The sequence below is a fragment of the Danio aesculapii genome, chromosome 7 (assembly GCF_903798145.1).
Source record: "Danio aesculapii chromosome 7, fDanAes4.1, whole genome shotgun sequence".
Taxonomy (NCBI): Eukaryota; Metazoa; Chordata; class Actinopteri; order Cypriniformes; family Danionidae; genus Danio; species Danio aesculapii.
Genome location: NC_079441.1, coordinates 62,373,352 through 62,398,225, shown reverse-complemented (window position 1 = coordinate 62,398,225; position 24,874 = coordinate 62,373,352). Strand labels below are relative to the sequence as shown.

General features: G+C 34.9%; 1 protein-coding gene across 5 annotated transcripts in view; it reads right to left on the bottom strand.

Moving 5' to 3' along the window:
• Window positions 1-24,874, bottom strand: part of pacsin3 (protein kinase C and casein kinase substrate in neurons 3) — a 73,609-nt gene that overhangs the window by 7,967 nt on the left and 40,768 nt on the right. For all 5 annotated transcript variants that reach the window (XM_056462311.1, XM_056462307.1, XM_056462308.1 and 2 more), the window contains 5 exons: window positions 24,280-24,515; window positions 22,794-22,949; window positions 21,443-21,618; window positions 10,103-10,223; window positions 6,533-6,663 (listed from right to left, as the gene is read on the bottom strand). In XM_056462311.1, the coding sequence (XP_056318286.1) occupies window positions 6,533-6,663; window positions 10,103-10,223; window positions 21,443-21,618; window positions 22,794-22,949; window positions 24,280-24,515 (820 nt within the window). The remainder of the gene's footprint in view (window positions 1-6,532; window positions 6,664-10,102; window positions 10,224-21,442; window positions 21,619-22,793; window positions 22,950-24,279; window positions 24,516-24,874) is intronic.

Genomic DNA, 24,874 nt, shown 5'->3' with positions numbered 1-24,874 from the left:
AGCAATTAAAAGTGTCATTGTTAATATCATCATTTGAAGATACTACACCACAGAGTTTTCACAATGTTCCAGAATGATTGGCTTTTTTCAAGAGATCACAAGGATCATTTGAGTTTATTTGATTGGTCTTAATAGCAGCAAATCTGTACGAATGGCGAAATGCTAACAGATCTCAAAAGATTCTAGTGTTGAAGATCAGTTTAACTTCAGTTCCATGACCTAGTGAGCAGCCTTGGTATCTACTGTCTTACAAGATGATATTCTAACTTAAATCTACATACTGTGGATACACACAATCACAGGACATTCAATTTTACTTGAATCATAGCACTTTTCACAAGAATTATCATTTCCAAGCAGTTTCGCAATAGGTGAATATAATTATATTACAGTTAAAATCAGTCAAGTAAATAGCTGGCAGTATATAAACATGGTTAACCTGTAGTTATGCAGTATTCAGTGTCTTTTATAAAATAAATAATATTTACATGTAATAATAATACATGTTCAATGAAGTATATTTGGGTATTAGGTGTTTCTTGTCCTTGAAGAGGGCAGCACGGTGGCTCAGTGGTTAGCACTGTCACCTCACAGCAAGGAGGTCACTGGTTTGAGCCCCGGCTGGGTCAGTTGGCATTTCTGTGTGGAGTTTGCCTGTTCTCCCCGTGTTGGCGTGGGTTTCCTCCAGGTGCTCCAGTTTCCCCCACAGTTTAAAGACTGCTATAAGTGAATTCATTCATTCATTCGTTCGTTTTTCTTTGGGTTAACCCCTTAATTCATCAGGGGTTGCCACAGTGGAGTGAACCACCAACTTATCCAGCATATATATTTTACACAGCGGATGACCTTCCAGCTGCAACCCAGCACTGGGAACATAAGTGAATTGAATAAAAACTAAATTGGGTGTAGTGTATGAGTGTGTGTGAGTGTGTGAATGAGTGTGTATGGGTGAATTGAATAGTTAGGAGTTCATTTCGCTGTGGCGACCTCTGAAATCTCTGAGACTAAACTGAAGGAAAATTAATGAATGAATTAATGGATGTCCTCGGAGAGCTCGAATGGTTGGCGTGATCTCTTCAAGTCCTTGTAGGACATGAAATCAATTTATTATTAATATCATTAGTAGTAGTAGTTTTGTACACTTTTTTAAAATAGTAATATTCACAAGGTCAAATGAATAGAAATTAAGAAATATATAATAATCAAATTAAAAAGTTCAACAAACGTCACACATTTAAGGACGTATTATCAAAGCAGTTTTATTATTACCCAAATTTAATTCAACATTTTTCGATTTTAGTAGTTTCAGACAAATTGTTATTACAGGTTAACCGTTTCCAAATAGGTTTACACATTAATTTCTTAAACAGTTTAATAAATGTGTCCCTAGACTATAAAACTAGTCAAATATGATAAATACAATAGCCAACATTACATTGTATGGGTCAAAATGGATTTTTCTTTAATGTTAAAAATCATTAAAATACGAAAGTTCATGTTCCATGAAGACATTTAGTAAAATTTCTACCTTCCATATATAAAAACATTTTTTATTAGTAATTAGTTTATTGTAATGAATTTGGATGGCTTTAAAAGGTTTTTTTTTTTTTTTAAGCCTCAGATTTCAGATATTCCAATAGTTGTTTCTCAACCAAACATTGTCCTATCCTAACAAACCATAAAAAAATGGAAAACCTATATATTCAGCTTCATGATAAATGCATTAACACTTATGGCTGGATTTGTGGTCCAGAGTCACAAATATACATTTTTTAGGGCCACATGAAATCAGTTCATTATTAACATCATTATTATTAGTAGTTTTTTATTTTATTTTAAAAAGTGTATTCAAAAGGTCAAATAAACTAAAATTAAAATTATATAAAATTTAAATAAAGTTTAACAAACGTCACATTTTTAAGGACTTATTATAAGATCAGTTTTATTTTTACCCAAATTCAATTATACATTATTCGATTTCAATGGTTTCAGACCAATTGTAATTACAGTTTAACCATTTTTTAAATGGGTTAACATATCAATTTATTAAACAGTTTTATAAATGCGACCCTGGACCACAAATCTAGTGAAATATGATACTTGCGCAACCAAAAACACATTTTATGGCTCAAAATAAATTTTTTTAATGCTAGAAATCATTAGAATACAAAAGTAAAGTTCATGTTCTACGAAGATGGTTTCTAAAATCCCTACCTTACATATATGAAAATATTTTTGATTAATAATATGCATTGCTAAAAGCTGAATTTTGGATGACTTTAAAGGTAATTTTCTCAGTATTTAAATTTTTTTTCAACCTTCTGATATTCAAATAGTCATATTTCAACAAAATATTGCCCTTTCCTAACAAACCATGTATAAATGGAAATCTTATTTATTCAGCTTTATGACAATACATAAACCTTAATTTCTAAAATTATACACTTATGGCTGGTTTTGTTGTCCAGGCTTTAAAATGTAACATTTTATCAGTTTAATTTTTTTCCAAAATTTCATAAACTTTTACTCACACTTTAATTATTTTTCTGTACTATGAAATAATTTATTATTTACTGTAGTTTTACACAACATTTTACACTTCAAGTTTTGATTTATGATGTTTGGATTGTGAAGTAAACCTTAACCAAAATAGCATATATCAGAATGTTGCACAATGCCAACTTTTGTAACAACCTTAACACCATCCATGATGTCTTAAAATACTGTGTAGGTAGGCTGTTTACTAGGTCTTAGAACAGAGCTGTTGTTTGTACTCAATAAAAGAGTTGCACTGACACTCTCAGTTCATAGCCACTCAGGTTTTCGTAATAGCCATCCACCTCATGCCACCTGTGGATTTAAGAGTCAACAGAGACCAGCCTAATAAGCAGGAAGCTGAAGAAGGCCACATTTAATACTGCAATTTACCAGGTATTCTCCCATGAGCCTGTGTTCCCTGCGAGAGAGCTTCATACACACCACACAAACATCAACCATCTATAGTGAGGGTGTGTACCAGATCTGTCTTGGTTCTTTTCATACACTTCATTTAGCTAACACATCTGACCTCCCCTGATCCTGTGTTAACAACATGCAGCCGTAACATACATACACACACAAACACACACACTGTCTGAATGCGCTGACTCAGTGCTAATTGGTTTAGTTGGTACTAAAAGCAATGAGTGAAGCCCTCAGGGACGAACTGTAGCCAGGATAATGAAAACAAAACAATAACAACCCCACATTTCTAAATACAACACTGTAATTTAAACTTGGACTGTTGAGAGAATCTGAAAAAAAGTGAAACTCTGTTGATCTATATTTAGGTGGCTGACAAATATATATTCATTTTGATCAATTATTATAAATTTAAAAAAAAGTCAAGCAATAAATATTAATATTTGGTGCCATTGGGCTATATGAACAGTAACTTTTAATTTGGAATAAAAAAGCTCAGGCAATTCCATAAAAAACTGGCTGTGTTTAGGATCTGGTTTGTTTGAAATCAACCATCTTCACTGCCTGATCAAGATACAATATAAAGTGGGTTTTACACAGTATACTAACCAATGCCGGTTACGTAACATGAGCTATGTAATAACATTACTTTTCCAAGTACAGTGATCCTTCACTATAGCGTGGTTCAGTTTTCACGCCCTCAGAGTTTCACAGATTTTTTTTGTGTAATTTGACATGTTTTCTACAGCGCATTGTGTTCTGCATCCTGATTAGCGCATTGTGTTCTGCGTCATGATTGGCTGTAGACCATTGTCAGTCAATCTCTGTGCCGTGTCTCCTGTGTAGTCCAGAATGCGTTCAGCTTGCCAAATTTACATGAATCTTCAATCACTAGCAATGTGTCTCTGAAGTGCTGTACTGTATGTTTGCAAGTTCTCCCCACAATGTTGACGAAACATTCTGCACCATCAAAGGCACCTGTGGTAGCACCCAAAAGGCAGAGGAAGATGCTAACCATCGCACAAAAGTTGAACTTCTGGACATGCTAAAGGAATGTGAAAGTTACAGGGCTGTAGGGCACCATTACGGAATAAATAAATGAAGATCAAATGGTTGATCATGGTTATAATACAGGACTTATGTTTCTATGAAGGTTTGAACTTTGAGAGTGTTTAAACAAGAGAGAAACATATAAAAATGTTAATGATAGTCTGAGAAAAGTGTATAAAGTGTGTAGTGAGGGGTTTTTACAGCCTTAAAACATCTATAATAATTGTAAAAAATAACGCTGACTACTTTGCGGATTTCGCCTATTGCGGGTTATTTTTAAAATGAAATCCTCGCGATAAACGAGGGACCGCTGTAATGGCAAAAGTAATGTATGTATTACTGTTAAAAAATAAATAATAATATTTGAGTTACTTTTTAAAAAAATGTAAAGCAAGTTACTCTTTAGAGTGCTTTCACACTAGCACTTTTGGTCTGCACCTGAATTGTTTGACGTCAGAGATCAGTACGTTTAGCAAGTGTGAACGATGTCAACTGAACCAGAGTCCGCCTGAAGGAGGAGGTTTGGGTATGGTTTCACCTAACGTTAACTTGACAAGCGGGACTGACTCAGTGGAAACAGTGGTAATATCTTCTTGTCTCTCCAAAATGACTACTGCAGACATCACGTGATGTTCTGAACATTTTTAATATTTTTGCGGCTCTTTTTCCAACACTGGTCATAACTATACATGATACATATATACAGCGACAAGCAATTTGGCTGTCTGCATTAAACGTAACATGAGATATGTAATATTACTTTTCTAAGTACAGTGATCCCTCGTTATAACGTGGTTCACTTTTCGCGGCCTCACAGTTTTGCAGATTTTTTTGTGTAATTTGACATGCTTTTTTTTTTCTACAGCTCATTGTGTTCCGTGTCCTGATTAGCACATTGTGTTCTATCCTGGATGGCTGTAGACCAAAATATAAATACCTGCCATTCATTTAAATACCAGCCACTGAACTCCTGATAAAATAGTAAGGATTTAATAGATTAAACCTCTTTAACATTATTAAAAGTACATACAGTTGAAGTCAGAATTATTAGCCCCCCCCTAAATTATTAGCCCCGTTAATTTTTTTCCCCCAATTTCTGTTTAATGAAGAGATTTTTTCAACACATTTCTAAACATAATAGTTTTAATAACTTATTTCTAATAACTGATTTATTCTATCTTTGCCATGATGACAGTAAATAATATTTTACTAGATATTTTTCAAGACATTTAGACAAGACATTTTCAAGTGACATTTAAAGGCTTAACCAGGTTAATTGGGTTAACCAAGTTATTGTATAATGATGGTTTGTTCTGTAGAATAGAAAATAGTTTCTGACTATAGAAAAAAATAGCTTAAAGGGGCTAATAATTATGACCTCAAAATGATTTTTAAAAACGTAAAATCTGATTTTATTCTAGCCGAAATAAAACGAATAAGACTTGCTTCAGAAAAAAAAATATTATCAGACATACTGTGAAAATGTCTTTTCTCTGTAAAACATAATTTGGGAAATATTAAAAAAAAAAAAATAAATAAAAGGGGGCTAATAATTCTGACTTCAACTGTATATATAAACACACACCTCTCTCTCTCTTTCTCTCTCTCTCTCTCTCTATATATATATATATATATATATTCATATATACATATACACACACACACACACACACACACACAGATTTGTAGACTGCTGAGTGACTGATGTTGTTGGTTTGCACTTTCATTTTCAAACCGTTAGCTAGTCATTTAATTTTCGAGATCTGAGGTGAACTGTCTGCTGCTTTTGGTATGGCAATAAATGTCACGTAAAACGGTATTCCAACTCACATTTAACACTGAATAAAGCACATAATCAATACCTTAGGTGATTATTGTCATTGTTTTTTATGCTGTTGTTCTGCCGCAACGTAGCAGAAATAGAAAGCATTTTTAAAATAGAAATTTGGTGCATCACCGCCGTGGATAGTTAGGACAAATCTCCTTTTAACATGTAAAAGATAGCTTTTATCATGTCAAGGCATTGCATCATATGTAGTCAAGAAACATTGCACTATATTACATTGTTCCTATCACGTCTTCAAAATATGGAAATTTATTTTACCACAGTAATTTAACATTTCTAAGATTTTTAAACATTGATTTACCACAGTATTTTCAATGGCTCATCACGGCACTTGTGTTTCAATGGCCTTTCATCTCGTTTTTAATTTTAAACAGCTGAATGAACGTATAAGTATATTTAACAGACCAAATTTCTAATTAAAATACATTATTAATGCTGTAAAAAAAAACTTATGAAATCGAAAATAGCCACATCAACCTTATGAGCACAAGCTTATCAGTCACTTGCCATGCATACAGCCCATTGCACCATTTTCTCCTTGCATATATTAAATAGCTTTTTTCATTTATACTGTCAACAGATCATTTTTCTTTCCTAACATGCAGAATTTGAGATATTTTTGGGAAAAGATTTTGTTTGTGCATGAGTAGTTGAGTGTGTAATAGTCAGATGTACCTTGTAGTTTCCTGTAGGGTCTGCGGGGGTTCATCTCCTGCTGAGACGATATTAGTCAGAGTGACCACGTCATCAGAGCGGCTGTTTCTGTCCTTTCGACTGATGGATCGGTTTGCTTCTGGTGACCACTCCTGTTAAAACACAAAATGCAGGGAAAAATATGCATTAAGATATAACTTGTCCTATATTTACTACATGTTCTTCTATTTTGTTTTATTCAATCAAATAATTTGTCACAACACTTACCAAATGCACACAAGTGAAATATGCAGGTTTTGGCCAAATTTGAGGTTTTCACAAACATTTGTTCCATTAAACCACCATGAAGTGATTTAAAATGCTCCAAGTAGCAATTAAACATCTAAAAAGTATCATTATTCACACATTTCTGTGCTCCTGAATAAACAGAGAATCATTTATTGTTTGTTAAAATGAAGAGATAAGTATATTCTGTGTGGTTTTACATTTTTTTACTTTATAAAAGTTTAACATTAAAGGGATAGTCCACCCAAGAATAAAAAAAGTACCTAATTTATTTTCCCTCAGTTGGTTTAAACCCTTATGAGTTTCTTCAAGAAACTACAAGAGAAAATAATTTGAAAAACACTGGTAGCTTGCACATTGACTTCCATTGCATTTATTCATGGACAATAGAAATCGATTTTATTTTTCTAAATATCCTCTTTTGTGTTAGACACTCAAATAGGTTTTGAAAAAGTGAAGGGTGAATAGGTGATGACAGAATTTTGCTGTTTCACTGAACATTTACACAGGAGCTTACTTACAAATGTGATGGCGATTTATCAAAACTGATCAACAAGTTAATATACATTTAAACACAATACTGTGTATTTTTCACCAATGAAAACAGAACATCTGTGCTTAGCAGAACAACATAGCTGTGTTTGTCCCTGAATGAATTTGTGAACAAATTGAATGAATTAACTGATTCAACAATCCATTTATAAAGGAAGTCAACAGCTGAATTTTTAATGTTTCATCAGCCATTTTTAACACTTTAAAAACACTCATTAAAAGGATTTTTTCACCAAAAATGAAAATTCTGTTATTTGTTACACACCATCATGTCGTTCCAAACCATTGAGATGTTCATTCATCATTAGGACACAAATTAAGATATTTTAGATGAAATCCGAGAGCTCCATAGACAGCAAATGTTTTCCTTCATAGACAGCAAACTAAAACATTGTCAAAACATTCCATGTGATTTTAGGGGTTCAACTGTTCTCATACAAAGCTCCAAGAACACTTTTGTGCACAAAAAAAAAATAAATAAAAATAAAAAACACCCTGTAAATATATGACTGGGTGGCATGGTGGCTCAGTGGTTAGCACTGTCGCCTCACAGCAAGAAGGTTGCTGGTTTGAGTCCTGGTTGGACCAGTCGGCATTTTTGTGTGGAGTTTGCATGTTCTCCCTGTGTTCACGTGGGTTTCCTCTGGGTGCTCTGATTTCCCCCACAGCCTAAAGGCATGCGCTATAGGTGAACTGGATGGACTAAACTGGCCTTAGTGTATTAGTGTGTGTGAATTGGAGTGTATGGGTGTTTCCCAGTACTGGGTTGCAGCTGGAAGGGCATTCGCTGCGTAAAACATAAGCTGGTATAATTGGGGGTTCATTCTGCTGTGGCAGCCTCTGATAAATAAGGGACTAAGCTGAAGGAGAATGAATGAATGAATGAAGTATATGGCTTAAATCTTGAGCTCAGAGTGCTCCTTTACTATAAAGTATTGCCTTTAATAAAGTATTGACTTTATTATAAAGTATGAGGGTAAGAGATTTAATAACAGAATTTTCATTTTTGAGTAAACTAACCCTTTAAGACTTGCTGTCACCAACTGGAATTTCTGAATTAAATTATGAAATGTGAAATACAGTGGGGTAAATAAGCATTGAACGTCCCAATTTTTCTCAGAAAACATATTTCTTAAGGTGTTGTTGACGGTGCAGATATTGGTAACAACCAAAGAAATCCATATATGCAAAGAAAACTAAACTAATTAGTTTACAAATTAAATCTTGCCTAATAAAATGAAATGACACAGGAAAAAAAGCATCAAACACAAAGAGAGCGAGGTGTAGAAAGGCATGGAAAGCCCAGACAGCATCTAAAATCTCTCAGTAGTTCTTCAGCAACCCTCTGCCATTCGTCATGGTAAATGAATATCAGCTGCTTCAGTCCAACATCTACATTATCAGGATGATGAAGATGAAACCAGGGTGGACATTTCAGCAAGACAGTAATCCAAAACACAGCCAAGGAAACTCTCGAATGCTTTCAGGGAAAGAAAATCAAGCTGTAGAATGGCCCAGCCATTCACCTGACTTGAAACCAATAGAAAATACAAATTAAAGATCAGATTTGACAGATGAGACCCACAGAATCGTCAAGATTTTTACACTCAGTTGAAGTCTGTGAAAAACTCCTGAGCAATGCATGTGACTTCATTCTCCATTTGAGGCGTCTTTATGAAAAACGCCTTTTATATAAAGTATTAAATACGTTTCAGTAGTTCAGGTCTTTCTCCTAGAGTCATTGCATTGGTAATACAAATAACTCATCTTTCAGATTTTTTTTTGGGGGGGATGGGGGGTATGTTTGTATTGTTTGGGTTTTTACCAAAATTTATCAAAAATTATGTCAACAGCTCCTTTACAGCTTTAGAGTTTATTTCCAGGAAAAAAACATGACGTGTTCAATACTCATTTTTCCCCACTGTATATGGCAAGGTGACTTATCTGTGTTTTTCATTTCTCAAAAATAAAATTGAATGTGACTCCATTCTCATAAATAACAGCGTCTTAAAGCAGAACAAGAATACAGAACATATACACAATGTGACTGTGACATAACAGCACTTATATTCACAGTCACATGCTGGACCATCATCTAGTCGGCCTTCTATCACAGGCAAAAGTTCGCTCTAGCTCTCTCTCTGTGCACAATTCACAGCAATACAAAGGACTCCAGTGTGTTGGCAGAACAGAGAGGATGCCAGAAGATTCCTCTGGAGGTGTCACTTACCTGGGCAAACGGGACTAAAAGCTTCGTTTTAGGTCTGTGATCGCTATACACTCTCCTACCGCTCGATTAAACATTCACACTCAGATTACACAATACATCCGTACACACACTGTTGTGTATGGATAAACCTAATTTGCACAAACGGAGATGCTGACACTGCTACTGTGTGTGTGCGCGTTTGTGTTGTGGGGAAAGCTGGAAAGGAAGGGGGGGAAGGATCTGCCATTAGGGAGAGCCATCCGACATTCCAGAACCCACTCATGGGCCGTGCAAAAACAACAGCTCATTCACACACAGCCCATTAGAAATTCACCACCCCTGGAGCCAGGGCCCAAAACATCTCTACGGTCGATGACCCTGCAGCAGTGTTTGGGCCTGTAAATATCATACGTTTTCTAAACAAATGTTAGCGTGCTACTATGAAGCCTGGTGTGTGTCTGGTAAACGTCGTTGCTGGTATTTTGGGATGCAGCAAATGTCAGAAACAAAACAGCATTTTGGAGAGTGGAGAATTTCGGTTCTACCTCAAACTGCGGCCAGTTCATGCTCATGCCGGGGCCATTCGTGTTCCTCCACCACCTGAGGTCCTCCGTGTCGTTGGCTGCGCTGATGGTTTGGCCGAGGTCTCGGTACAGGGCTCGGAATCTGCATGGGGATTTTCCATATATATTCAGTCAGGATAGGTTTCATTTGTACACAAGGAAGATCATGTTAAAAACACTGCCAACACCAACTTCAATTGATGGCGAACGATAATATAAACATCACATTTTTCATTAGGGGCAGACAGAATCTGCTGACATTCATTGCTATTTCTGCTGCAAATTTTGTTAAAAATCTGCAGATTTAGGCGGAATGATTTTGGGAGTATCATAACTAAAAACTTAATATATAAATAAAAAACAACACATTTAAAATTTTTATTTAATGTATACAATGCAATATTACCTTCACAATATTACTTTACAGACTGTTCTGTAAACAAATAATTTGAACATTTTCATATTACTGTTATTATATGACAATAATATTAATTCGTTATTTTCTTTTTAGCTTAGTCCCTTTATTAATCTGGGGTCGCCACAGCGGAATGAACTGCCAACTTATACACAATATGTTTTATGCAGAGAATGCCCTTCCAGCTGCAACCCATCACTGGGAATTATCCATACACACTCATTCACACACATACACTACGAAAAATCTTGCTTACCCAATTCACCTGTACCACACCTATACCACACTGTTTGGACTTGTGGGGGAAACTGGAGCACCCGGAGGAAACTCACGAGAACATGCAAACTCCACACAGAAATGCCAACTAACTCAGCTGAGGCTCGAACCAGCGACCTTCTTGCTGTAAGGCGATCGTGCTACCCACTGCGCCACCGTGACGCCCATCACAATAATATTAGTAAAATTAATTTAAAAACTAAATAAATATAAATTTACACACATTTAAACAAGTAAATACAAAGACTCAATGATGGGCTAAAAATCTAAGGAAATCTGTGGATTTCTGCATGCGCAGATTTCGTACGAGCCTACTTATTGTAGATCATACTTTTTAAACACAAAACCAAGAGGAATGATTTCACATGCAATTTGGGGTGGGCAAATGTACCCTGAGGGGTGCAACAGCTTTAAGTACCTTTAAAAAGACACCTGTGAATCTTATATATCCCTAAAACGTGCATGTAGAAATACAAATTCATAAAAAAGTAACTCGCTGCTTGCAAAAGAAAATGGGTTAATAAATGGGATAACATTTAAGCAAAAAATGTTACGATTCATTAATTATTTGGGATGTATAAGAAACCAATGTTAAAAATGTAGAAAAAAAAGCATCTCAATTTTGTTTTGTATTTATTTCATAATTATTCAAATTTATTTTGCTGAGTGTCTTTTTTTCTGCCAGGCCGTCATAGAAAAAATGCTACTAAAATCTCCAGTAGATAAAAGGCAACTTTTACTGAATAATTCAATCAAATGATTGGTTCAAAACAATTCATTCTGAAACTAGGCCAGTGTTCAATACATTACAGATATGCTCACTGAATACAACCCTAACAGGTCACTTAGATCATTAAGATCATGTAAATTCGAAATTCCAAGAGTTCAGACAAAGCAGGGTGAATCTGCCTTCAGCTACTACTATGCCCCTCGCTGCTGGAATCAGCTTCCTGAAATGATCAGATGTGCTCCAACATAAGGCACATTCACGTCAAGACTTAAAACACATCGGTTTAGCTGTGCCTTTATTGAATGAGCACTGTGCTACGTCTGACAGCTCACACTATTGTCTTTTTCTTTTTATTCCTTTATAACCTGTTTTAACACATTTTAATCTGTTCATATTTTTTTATATTCTGTTGTTTTTATTTTCTCATATTTGTTTCTTTTATTCCTGTTTATGTAAAGCACTTTGAATTACTATTGTGTTTGAAATGTGCTATATAAATAAACTTGCCTTGCCTAAATCACTGATTAAAATGAGTTTAAAAAATCAGTTCAAAAACAGGTTTATTTAGGAATGAAATACAGCAGTGTTTTTCAGAGATGCACAAATGCTCTGCTCCAGCTTAGCAGATGTTCAAACATTATAGTTGTGCTGTCAACATCATCTGACCCCTAATAGCAGAGTAAGCTCTCAGAAAGCTTAAATTATTTGGAAAATAAGGCAATGTGAATATTTGTATAAATGTATTATGTAAAAACAACAGCATTTTTTTTACACCATGAACGCAGGTAAATCTGCTGTTGTTAATCTATTGTAACCTTAAAAACAAAATTAGGTACTTTAGCTCCCACGTTGTGCCATTTTAAAACAAGGTTGTAAACAGGTTCAATGAAAAGAATTAGAAAATCTATAAGCTTATCATTTGGGATAGAACTATGAACCTATTTGGTGTAAATTAAGTATAAAGATTTCCCTTTATGGTTATATGCCCAATTATGGCTCGTTTCCACTGACTGGTACAGTACAGTACAGTACGGTTCGGGTCGGTACGGGTCACCTCTATCAGGCTTGTGTTTCCACTACCAAGGGTACCCTTTTGGTGGGCGTGGTGTATGACAGGAAGTTTCAGTCGATGTCATTTTCGCTTGGGAAAATGTCTACACTACAGTAAAGCTGTACAGGTGGCTTACATATCATATGAGAAGCGCTTCTCACAAAACAGATGCTTTATACACATAAATACTTCTGTATAAATGTTTATTACTAACCTTTCTATGAATATGAGTTGATTATAACTGCAGATCAATGACAGTGCAAAATAGCCTACTGTATCATCTGTAATTATATAAAATAAATAAATAAAAGCAACATATATGAAGACATACAGCCCCTTACAGTCTCTGATATGATACCAACTACAGAAGAACTGCACACAGCATACATTCATTCATTCATTCATTTTCTTTTCGGCTTAGTCCCTTTATTAATCTGGGGTCGCCATAGCGGAATGAACCACCAACTCATCCAGCATTTCGTTTTATGCAGGAGAACATGCAAACTCCACACAGAAACGCCAACTGACCCAGCCGAGGCTCGAACCAGCGAACTTCTTGCTGTGAGGCGACAGCACTACCTACTGCGCTACTGCGTTGCCCACACAACATACATTTAGTCCTTATTTAAATTCAAAAACAACACAACATATAGCCTACAGTAAGAGCAAACCTCTAAGTTCATAATAGTCCAAAAAGTGAAGATAATAGTTAAACATGGCAGTTTGTTCACATTTGCTGAAAAAATAACGTGCTCCTTTTTTTTCCGGCTTCTCCTTTGCTTTTTCGTGCTTCATATGTATATATAATTCCGCTGTAATATCTTTGTGTATTTTAAACATGGCAGCTCTTTTGTTTTCATTCTGGCTTGTTGCGCAAGCGAATGACGTATCTCTGTAAACCAATAGCGTTCAGCTGCGTGTGTAGCTCCACCTTTTGGTACCCTTTCTGGTGTTTGGTACCCCTTCGAAAGGGTGCCGAAAAAGTGGTACGGTTCGATATGCCTTTTGACAGTGGAAACGGCCATAAAAGGGTATCGAACCAAACCGTACCACTTAGTGGAAACTGGCCATTAGTGTTTAGATTCTCTGCCCAAGAACAGACTTAACCTGACCCACAAGCTAGGTCAGGCCGATATTTCCTGCCACTATTTTCGGGCTGGGCTGGGCCGTGATCAAGCATTTGTGTGTATTTTTTCATTACTTAATTAGCCTAATTAGATGGAGAGCTATGCCATAATTAGAAATATTATTCAAATATATTATTCGGCCAACAACTTTATTTTTTACAATTATTACAGATGTTTTAACATCTAGTTTTATACTTTTCTCAGACATGCATTAACATTTTTACACTTTTGTCTCTTGTTAAATACTCTCAAAGTTCAAACCTTCATAGAAAAATAAGTTTTATAGAAAGAAACCAAAAATCAAAACTGTTTTCATTTTTTTTTTGAGAATGTCTGTTATAAAGGCCCACTTAATAATAGATAGTCAGGTTTAAATCCGGCTTGGACTTATCATTACAGTTAATCGGTTCAACCTGGTCAGGCTCGGACAAAAGGTGCATGGGCTTGGGTAGGGTTGGGGTTAATTTTTTGGGCCCTATCTAAGCTCTAGCCCCAATAGCAAGCTGTTGAACCCTAAAGGTAAATTTTTTTGCCGTTTTTGTACCTGAACATGCACCCAAAAAAAATGCAAGTCATAAAAACTTTTGAGTAGGTGTCGATCAACACCTTAACAACCCCATAGTAACATACTAAATCTACCCAACACCACCTCAAATGTTGTTTCCACAGTACCACTCTTTCATTTTATTTTATACAAATTTATTTTTTTTATTTTTTTTTATTGAGTTTCATAGACACTGCTACCGAAACAATAGAAGCAAGGAACATTAAGTACCATGGAAATTCGAAGAATGAAGGAGGGATAAAGTAAACACAAAGATTCCTGTACATGAAACCAAACTATATGATTAGCACACAGCTCAGCAGCAGCCCCAGCCCTGTAATTACAGCTCAACAAAAGTAAACAATTGTGCAAAACTGCAGAGACAGGTTTGGAGGGTGTTATTTTTGTTGCTGCAACACGTAACTCTACGCTGATTGAGCTTCCACCGAAACGCAAAAAACGAAAGAAGGTATTTGTTCATTGATTAAAAAGACTAAAGAACAGAGTTGCACTAGCTTTCAGCTTTTTCTGAAGTGACTCTAGTTAATAGTCAACGACATGCTCAGAATTCCTCATTAAGCAAACATGATGATAACAGAGAGCATGGAAAAACAAATAAGGACTTATATAAAATGGTTAACATTCTTCATTTTCCAGCAAAGAGGCACATAAATGAGCAGAAACAAGAGCCTGGGGATATTGAAATGGCCCTTATAAATCAGGATTGACACTGTGTAAAGTTTTAAACACAGATCTCTCCATTTCTTTCATGTCAGTTCTCATTGCACAGCTCACATCTGTGCCTGTCAGTCTCTCAGTGGCTCCATTTCAAATTCTAGTGAGGCTCCTAACAAGACAGCAAATTTAGGCATCAGGCTGTTTAAAACTACTACTAGAAGCTGAATTTACTGCCTTCTGAGATTATCAAATACTGGTGAATAAATTCAGCTTCAATAAAACATACGGTAACACTTTACAATAAGGTTGTGTTAGTTAATGCATTTCCTAAAATGAACAAACAATGAACAAAACATTTACTACAGTATTTGTTCATGTTAGTTAACATTAATGAAAATACAGTTGTTCATTGTTAGTTCATATTAACTCATGGTCTATTAACTAATGTTAACAAGCATGAGTTAGAATTTTAATAATGCATTAGTAAATGATTACCTATGATTAATAAATCCTGTATTAGTACTGTTAATTATTAGTTTATGATAGTAAATACAATTAACCTTAAACTGACCAAACCTACAAGTAGTACGTTTATACCATTCAATTGTAAAAATTGTCAATGAAAATATTGATTTTTTTTAAAAAAGTTAACGCAATTCCATAAATGCACTGGAAAGATGGCAAAAATGTGAAGAGAAATACTGACTAAAAATATTATTATTATTATTATATTATTATAATAATTATTTAATTCTAGAAAGTACTGAAATCAATAAAAAAGTAATTATTCTAAGTTTTAAAAAGCCAATTTTGCATCATTTTTTATGATTATTATTCCTTTTTAGCTCAAGCTACCTGTTGTGATCACCAGCGGTGTTGTCTCTGTTGGAGATTCTTTCCTTATGAACTACAACTCGGGCTGCACTGTAGCGCAGTGGGTAGCACGTTCGCCTCACAGCAAGAAGATCGCTGGTTCAAGCCTCGGCTGGGTCAGTTGGTATTTCTGTGTGGAGTTTGCATGTTCTCCCTGTGTTCGCATAGGTGTCCCCCGGGTGCTCCGGTTTCCCCACAGGTCCAAAGACATGCGCTATAGGTGAATTGGTTAGGCTAAATTGTCAATGAGTATGGATGTTTCCCAGTGATGGGTTGCAGCTGGAAGGGCATCCGCTGCGTAAAACATACAGTATGCTAAATAAGTTGGCGGTTCATTCCGCTGTGGTGCCCCCCATTTTTTTTAATAAAGGGACTAAGCCAAAAAGTAAATGAATAAATGAATGAACTACAACTCCCAAAACTCCTACAGCAGCTGACAATAGCTGTTTCTCAATATACGTTCTTCAGCGATCTTGCATCCTTGTGTTCTCATGTAACGTCATCATCATCTGCCAAAGTTCAGTTCCAATACGCAAGACAGCAAGAACAAAGGACGTGTGAAACTTCCAGGATGTGTTCTTGATATCGAGGAAGCATGGATGCAGACTTGAGCACCAAACTCGCTCGAGAAGTCATTGCAACTGAAGGTAGGAACCGCAGCAATTTATATAGGTTTATTATTAAAGTTCAGAGATAAAACTTATTTATCTCAGGAGTTTCCCTACATAAAACGATGAATATAAACATTACCATGAAAATCTTAATAAAGGAATAAACACAAACATAAAGGCCCGTGCACACCGGGACGCTGTTTGCTCATGTTTTCAGTGTACGTTTAATGCCTTGTGACTACATAAAGGGCGACAATGTGATCGTGCACACCAATGCGCAAAACGCTAGGCGCAAGTGTAATTTTTAAAGAAACACCTCATGCTTATTTTTTGTTTAGACGCGCCACGTCAAAACCTTCTCCACCAATCAGATTGGCACTTTTGTTCACGTCCACGGAGCTGCTGAAGTTACAGTAAACAACACTTGGAGGTGCTCAAGCGCAAAACTCTCAATGCGAGCGCACATTGAAGAAGATGCCCAGAGGCAAAATGAACGTGGAGCTGCTTATTGCACTGGTGAACAATAATTATTTCTTCATCGCTAGAGCTGGTGCTGCTACTTGAACCATCCATGCTTGTTCGAATCGCCAGTAACTTTAACAACAGGCTTGTCAACTTTCTGTCTTCTTTTTCTGTGTTACAAGCGGGTGTCAGAAGCTTAAAGTTGTGTAGTACCATCTAAGATCAAGGAGTGATTTTGCATACTCTTCTGCTCGACGCCGGTAAAAAAAAAAAAAAAAAAAACGCTCGAGTTTGAATCTGGAAAAACGTCTCGAAAAATGCTGATGATAAACGCAAGCGAAAAGCATCACGATGTTACGAGCCTTAAGGGTGTTTATTTGCTGAAATTCATATTAAAATCTGTTTTATTTATATTGTGCAACGTATATTTGTAAGGTTTTTATGCATAGTATATATTGTGAACAGGGGAAAAACAATAAATTGTTTTATGAATGCTGTAATGTTTAAATATTTTTTGTTATAAATGCGTAAAGGTCATGTGACCATCAGGAAGAACATTGCATCTCATTTCTCACCGATGCGTTCTCTGTTCTCGCGCTCTTCCGAGTTCGTTCTTCCGAGGTGACCTGGCAAGACCAGTCTTCACGAGAACGCACTCCATACTCTGAGTGTGAGGGCCCGAATTATTGGCTGTTTCTCAATTCCATGAACGCAGTCACAGCTGTAGCTCATGATTCACTGATTACAAGGACTATAAGTACACCTCACCTTCACTCCTACATTGCTGAGTCTTGTTTCTTTATAAACTTTATGAAGCGTTTTCCTTGTTTGATTTTCCCATGTTTTTTACTCATTCCTTGTTCCTAGTTTTGATCCATTGCTGCCTAGTTTGACCTCTCACCTGTATTTGACCACGATTATTGGAATACTCTTGTACTACTGTTTTGCTCCAGTTTCTGACCTCCGCCTGTATGACCTCACCTTAATAAACTGCATTCGGATCCACAAGTCTTTCGCAAGCATCCCACTTCGTAATACTACCACTGCTAACAAACTAGACTTTACTCCTAATACACAGTATTAGCCGTCTGTAATGTTAAGTCTAAAATACCATAACTGTTTCTTTACCAATGTGCAAGCAGACATTATCCTGCACATTCTCACTCCCCACTCATCACATATTAAAAGGTCAGATTGGTCAGGACCAGTTAGCATCACTTTTTAACGAACAGGGTAGCAAATTTAGAGTCATTTTTGCAGGTAACCCATAGTTTTATTGTTTTGAATGAAAACCCTTTGGTGTCAATACACAATTGCTTTAGGCACAGGGATTCCACTTTAGCTTTGATTGTGAAATGGTATCGCTGCTTGTGTCTCATCACCAAGTATGTCATGGTGAAATTGTGGGTTTTATGATGCCTGCGTTCCTGGAGTGGAATCATGATTAATGCCAAAGTATCACTCTGTACTTCACAGATATCTGATGACTTAGGGATTTGGGATAGAACTAGTTGCTTGTACTTCTCTTATGTCATATGTTGGTCATATTTCACAATAAATAATAGTAAAAACGTTAGTAAACCCGTTGGCTTAAAAGTAACAAATTGATTTAACTTGTAAAAATTCAGTAAACTTTTGGAACTATGCATATAGATGGTTTACCTAATAATTATAAGGCAACAGGTTTAATCTCTTTTTTTACGTCAACTAATTGCTTTTAACAGTGTATAGTGCATCAATATTTTCCCAGACCCGTAATGACGAATAATTAAAACTTTTTTTTAAATAGGTTTGGGATAGGGGTGAGTTTAGGTGCTCCAAAGCGGTTTTGAAAGCATAAATTGATATAACATATACATTTCATCCTGATGACAAAATTCCCATATCCGTATTGTCTGCATATTAATGCCAGAGGTTTAGGTGACAGTTGTTTGCCAACACACTTGAACAAACTCTTAAACTAATTAAGCTCTTACCAAGTATACTTAAAACTTGCATACAGTTGTGTTGAGACAAGTTGGAACTAAACTCTGCAGAACACCAGCCCTCCAGGAACAAGTTTGGTGATTTGTGTTCCTTCTAGACTGGCATTTTTTGCTTGGTTTAGTCACTTCAGTTTTTGCTGCAAAAATATTTGTACGCCTATTTCAAATATTTCATTTTTCTTTCCTTTCATTTGCTGTATATTGTAATAATTTGACGTTGATCTATTACATATTTAAATCTAAAATGTTTTGGCTAGGGCTGGGTGATTAAATCGATATTTATTGACCGACCACCATTGTCAATAACGATAAAAAAAAAGTTTGGTATGTAGTTTCGGAATGAAGCGCTATAGTTTTATTAAAATGTGGCTGCTGAGCTCACGCCTTGGACGCAATGCCATTAAGCTTGGGTGTAAGTTTGTCATTTCCAATGGAGTCGCGTGACTTTCACAACACGCATATATGAACCATGTATTTTCCAGCTGCACCTAGTTAAAAAATATCTGACTAACTAATCTGCTTCACACTTTGTATTGAATATACACATTTCAGTAATAACGGCTGACTAATTACTTCAGACAAACACAGTGCATCCAAACACTGCAGCAGTTTTTGCTTTTTGCTATAAACTTGAATTGAAGCTGCAGCAATGATTTGTCCCTTTGTCGTTCTCTGAGAAAATGGTCACCTAGTTACGAGACGCCAGGGGAACGCGAGCGAAAAGTTCATTGTAAATGGTTAAGGAATGTATGCGCTTGTCACTTCAGATTAAGCCGCCTTTCCACTGCACACAACAAACAAGCAACAGACTGGAAGTCATTCATTTCCAATGTAGAGTAGTCCGGGAGTGGCGTGTGAGTTCCGATCATCTCCGTATGCGGAAATTTCAGATCTGATTTGAGCTGCAGATCTATTAAAAAAGTTGAACTCCTGTGACTAGACCATATGCGACCAGTCGACCGGAAGTGATATATTCCAGTGTTGCCCAGGCAGGTCTGTGCGCACGAGATGAGAAATAGCAGATTTTCTTTATTTTTGGAATCACAAAAAAGGTTTATATTAAAAAAAACATTTCTATTCATAAATGAGTAATAAAAAAAAAAGTTTTTTAATGTTTTCCACTTTCCCTCCAAAATTTTTTGCGGTCTATGAGTTTATAGTATTCATTCATTCATTCATTCATAGTAAAAGGATGGAGATCAATGGCTCTTGCACTCTTATTTCAGACACCTTCTCTCCCATGGTGCACAACAAAACTGAAAGTTCTGTGTGACTGCCACAAGGGGGGCGTATTGCGACATTCGTGTCCGAATGTCGTGTGTAGTGGAAAGGCAGCTTTAGAAAAAAGAGTGCCGTATAGCAGCTGTGAGGAGATTGTAAATAAAAAAAGGATGTAAGGATGTTGCCAGAGTGGCTTTTTGGTTTCTTTTCTTGTGCATACCAGCTACTATAGCTCCCCATCTAAAAAGATTTTGAGCACAGGGGTTATGTAGTCATTCAACTTCACAATTTGTAGCATTGCAAGATGTATTTGAATAATGATGACTGGTTCCTTTACTTGAACGCTCTGATTTTATTATCATAATTAGTGTTGTTGACAGAGTTTGAGGTTTACTGTATCATTATTGTTGACACCTTAGAGATGTTGATCTACCCTTTACCATTGGATGCACTTTGTAACATTTTATTTATCAAGTTTAAAAGTCTCTTTAACTCTTTTGTTTATTTTATTATAAAGAGATCAGATATTTTGTTTAAATATTTTTGCTTTAGTCTATTAAAACTATCTGCCTTAGTAATGTTGGTAAATGAAAGTAAAGTGGTTAAATAAAATCCTAATATTCCTAAATGTTTTGTTAAAAATGTTTCAATAATTAACAATATCGAATGATATGAAACATGATGATCTTTTTTTTTTGCAATATCGCCCAGCCCTAGCTTTGACAATGCTGTACAAAATGTCAGCAGCAGATTTTACCTGTCAGTGGGAGCACATGGCTCCTTAAAAGCATAAAAAGTAAGAAATATAGTGGATTTGTTTCAACAGTATTTTAAACAAACTTTAACCCATGGAAAAGAAACACTGTACAACAGCGTCATAATCAATAAAAATAGAGTAAAATTCACATTATTGCGCTGTGGGTAAAAGGTGTTTTATCCGGCTACCATCGCAAGTATATTTCAAAACTATGCGAAGCTCTTAATTCCTGTTTGAACAGCCAAACGGCAGGCTCTCCTCTCTCAACAATGGCACTGATGCCAGTTCTACATGCTGAATCAGGTAGACACCTATGTGATGAGGAATACATATATATTGCAATCTCTGGAGGGTGAGAGACCTCTCAGATTTCAGAAAAAAAAAAACTATTTGATTTCTAAAGTTGAATGAGGGTCTTATGGGTTTGAGATGACACGAGGTTAAGTAATTAATGGCAAAATTATCATTTATGGGTTAACTATCCATTTACAATAGACAAACTGTTGACATAAAATTTTTAAATCAAGTATGCGGTCTTAAAAAATAAGTGTCCATTCAGACAGTGAAGCATTGGAATAGCAGAGGGATTTACCTGTCATTGCTGGAGAGGTCCATGTGCTGGTGTATGTCCAGCAGAACTTCTTTAAAAAAGCACAGCCTGTTCTTTTCTGCCTCCTGGGTGATTTCAAACACTTGCTCCATGTCCTCCATGTAGCGTGGGTTACATCGATTCAGCTCGTCCAGGGCTCTCTCATAACGCTCCTTAGCCTGAGGAAAAAAAACATTCAAGCTCAAGTTCATGGGACTGAGTCATGGGACACGGTTTACAAGGTCAAAACCCAACATCAGAATTTCCTGTTTAGCGTACCCAGAATATATCTAACGGAGAAATGCATATTCACAATGTCTGGATGGAGAGTGGTTGAAATTTAAATAGCTAATTGTGACCAATCTGAATTTCAGGACCATCTCAAAGGCAGATAACATGTCTGAATTTTGTATTAGCAGTTGAATACCATGTATAGTTAGGACAGAGCAATACGACAATATATCCCGTATGGACAAAGTAAAAAGTCTATAGTTTCATATTATGCTCTGTATTTTTAGCAGCACGAAATATTTTTTTAATTTGATAATTCATAGAAGCGCAATATTACACACAATTACAGGTGAAGGTTGCAAAAATAGCTTAGATGTAGCTAAGCTACTTTTGCCAAGTAGCTTGCTACATTTCCTAAAGGGTAGTTTTTAGTGTAGTTAAGCTACATTTTATGTAGAGTAGCTAATAGCTTAGCTCACTACATTTTTCAAGCAGCTTGCCCAACACTGTGCACCTTTAATATTTATTTTATATTACTAAATTTTTAAATCAAACATTTGCACTGAAGTTCAAAATAAAGTAAGAAAAATGATCATATGAGTGACTAAATTTAAAGTTTAAAAAATAAATAGTCCTATTAATGATTATTAAACTATTAATTGTTTGAATTTACAGAAATGCTATTATATCAAGATATATCTCGTTATCAGGACATGAGACTTCATTATATGAGATTTTTGATTTTTGTCATATTGCCCAGTGATTTAGTTGCAACTTTAAACTGCAGGCATAAACTATAATTTTGTGAATGAAACTATACATTCAACAACATTGTATTCCCACCTATAATTAAGCATTGTCAAAGCAAACCCAAAACATCATCACTGCAGTCTTACCACTAGCATAAGCACCACGCAAGCCTAGTCTTGTTTAGCTTTTTGGACATTCTGTCAGTTTATTCTGCACCCATCTCATTTCACCAACACATGAACACTTGTTGATAATCTCTCCATACAGTAATTAGTGACTTAATAGAAAATCCCCAGAAAAAAAACAAAAAATAAAATGACTAATCTAAGATAATCTAAGATAACTGTTGTGTGTGCACTTTTTCTCATATTACCTTCTCTGCCTCTTGGGTACATTTCTCCAGGCGATCTGTGAACTTGCGGACCTCATCTTGGGATTTGGTGGGGTCAGCCTTGGCATGAGTTTCACGGGTCAATGCAGTCCGCTCTTCCTTCCGGGCGCTATGATAACCTTTTTTGGTAGTCTCCACCTACAGCAGAAACAATATTTACACAACTGCACTATTTGCTCATCACTGCTAAATACACTGTGGTACTTTGTGAAATGCACTATACGGTCACTAAATGTTAAAATAAATGATAAAAACATATAATAAAAGAAAAAACTACACAAAAAAAAAATATATATACAATAAGTAAATAAAATAAGTTAATAGATATAAATGTATATTTTGCCATAATATATTCATCCTAACATAAATCAAAACCTTCACGCTGGCCAGGATTTCTAGACTTAATCTGAATCTCTTTAATATTATTATAGAGGACAAGGAATGAGATGAGGAGACAAAAAAAAATACAAGAAAAAAAATAAATCATTGATAATCCTCAGTCACCATCTGTTTATCATTTGGAAATATTTCAAATTCAAAAGTAAAATTAAAAAAAGTAAAAAGTAAAATAAACAAATAAAAAGGTAATATACATTACATAATTAGAAAGTAAAATAAATAAATAAAAAAGTTAAATAAATAAATAAAAAAGTTAAATTAATTAATTTAAATAAATAAATAAATAAATAAATAAAGTAAAAAACAAATACTTCAATTAAAAAAGTCAAAGAAAATAAAAAATACATAAGTAAACTAAATAAATAAATAAAATAAATAAAAAAAAGTAAAATTAATACATAATTAAATAAATAAAGTAAAACAAAAATAAAATAAAGTAAAAAAAAAAAAAAATTAAATAAATTAAAATTAAATTAAAAATAAAATAAATAAGTTAAATAAATGAAAAAGTAAAATAAATGAATAAATGAAAAAGTAAAATAAATTAACTAAAATAAATAAATTAAAAATAAATTAAAAAAAATTTAATTAATTAAAAAGTTAAATAAATAAAAAGTAAAATAAGTTAGGTCAAATAAAATAAATAAGTTAAATAAATGAAAAAGTAAAATAAATGAATAAATGAAAAAAGTAAAATAAATTAACTAAAATAAATACATTAAAAATAAATAAAAAGTCAAATAAATTAATTAAAAAGTTAAATAAATAAAAAGTAAAATAAGTTAAAAAATTAAATTAATCAAAAAGTAAAATGAATAAATAAATAATAAAAACAAATAAATAATGAATTAGTTAATTAAAAAAGTAAAATAAATAAATAAAAAAGTAAAAAATAAATAAATTAAAAAGTCAAATAAATAAATATATATATATGCGTTCTCTATCAATTTTGTGTAATGAAAAGAAGATATACATTTCATTTTATTACAAATCAATCAATACATAAAAATTCTTTACTGTTCTAAATTAACCCACACACGTTTAGTATTCAGACCAGGAGCATACGTACTTCTTTCAGTTTTCGGACCCAGGGTTTCTGGGCTTTGCGGAAACCTTCATCAGCATCTTTGGTCTCCCTGAATCCACCAATCATCTGCTTGTGGAAAGCATCCTTCTGCCAGTTTCTAATCTTCTCGCTGTCCTCAATGACCAGATTCTCTTTGAGCTCCATGTGGATCTCACTCAGCCTGTCTGCCGCATTCATGAAAGCATGCCAGGCCTTTTCCAAAGTCCCGTACTGTGAGCCTGAAGGACAAACATTAGATTTTTACTTTATCCATGAGCTCATAACACTGCACAGTTGCTTATTGGTTCAAATCTATTTAAAAAAAGCACCCACATTTGTATGATATTCCACCAGATTAAATTGTTGCCTCTTTTTTAATAACAGTAGGTCAATGTATTTGCCCCTTTCAGGTCACATGGTTTGGTTAGTGAATATGTAGCCAGCATGAGGCTCAAACTGGGAGGTAATCCACTCATATCCATGACTTTCATAAGGTCAGTGCAATAATATGTGGATTTGTTTTTCGTAGCATACAATCATAGTATATTATTAAAATTCATTATTTAGAATTCACTGAGTTTACAGTTATTTTAAAAGT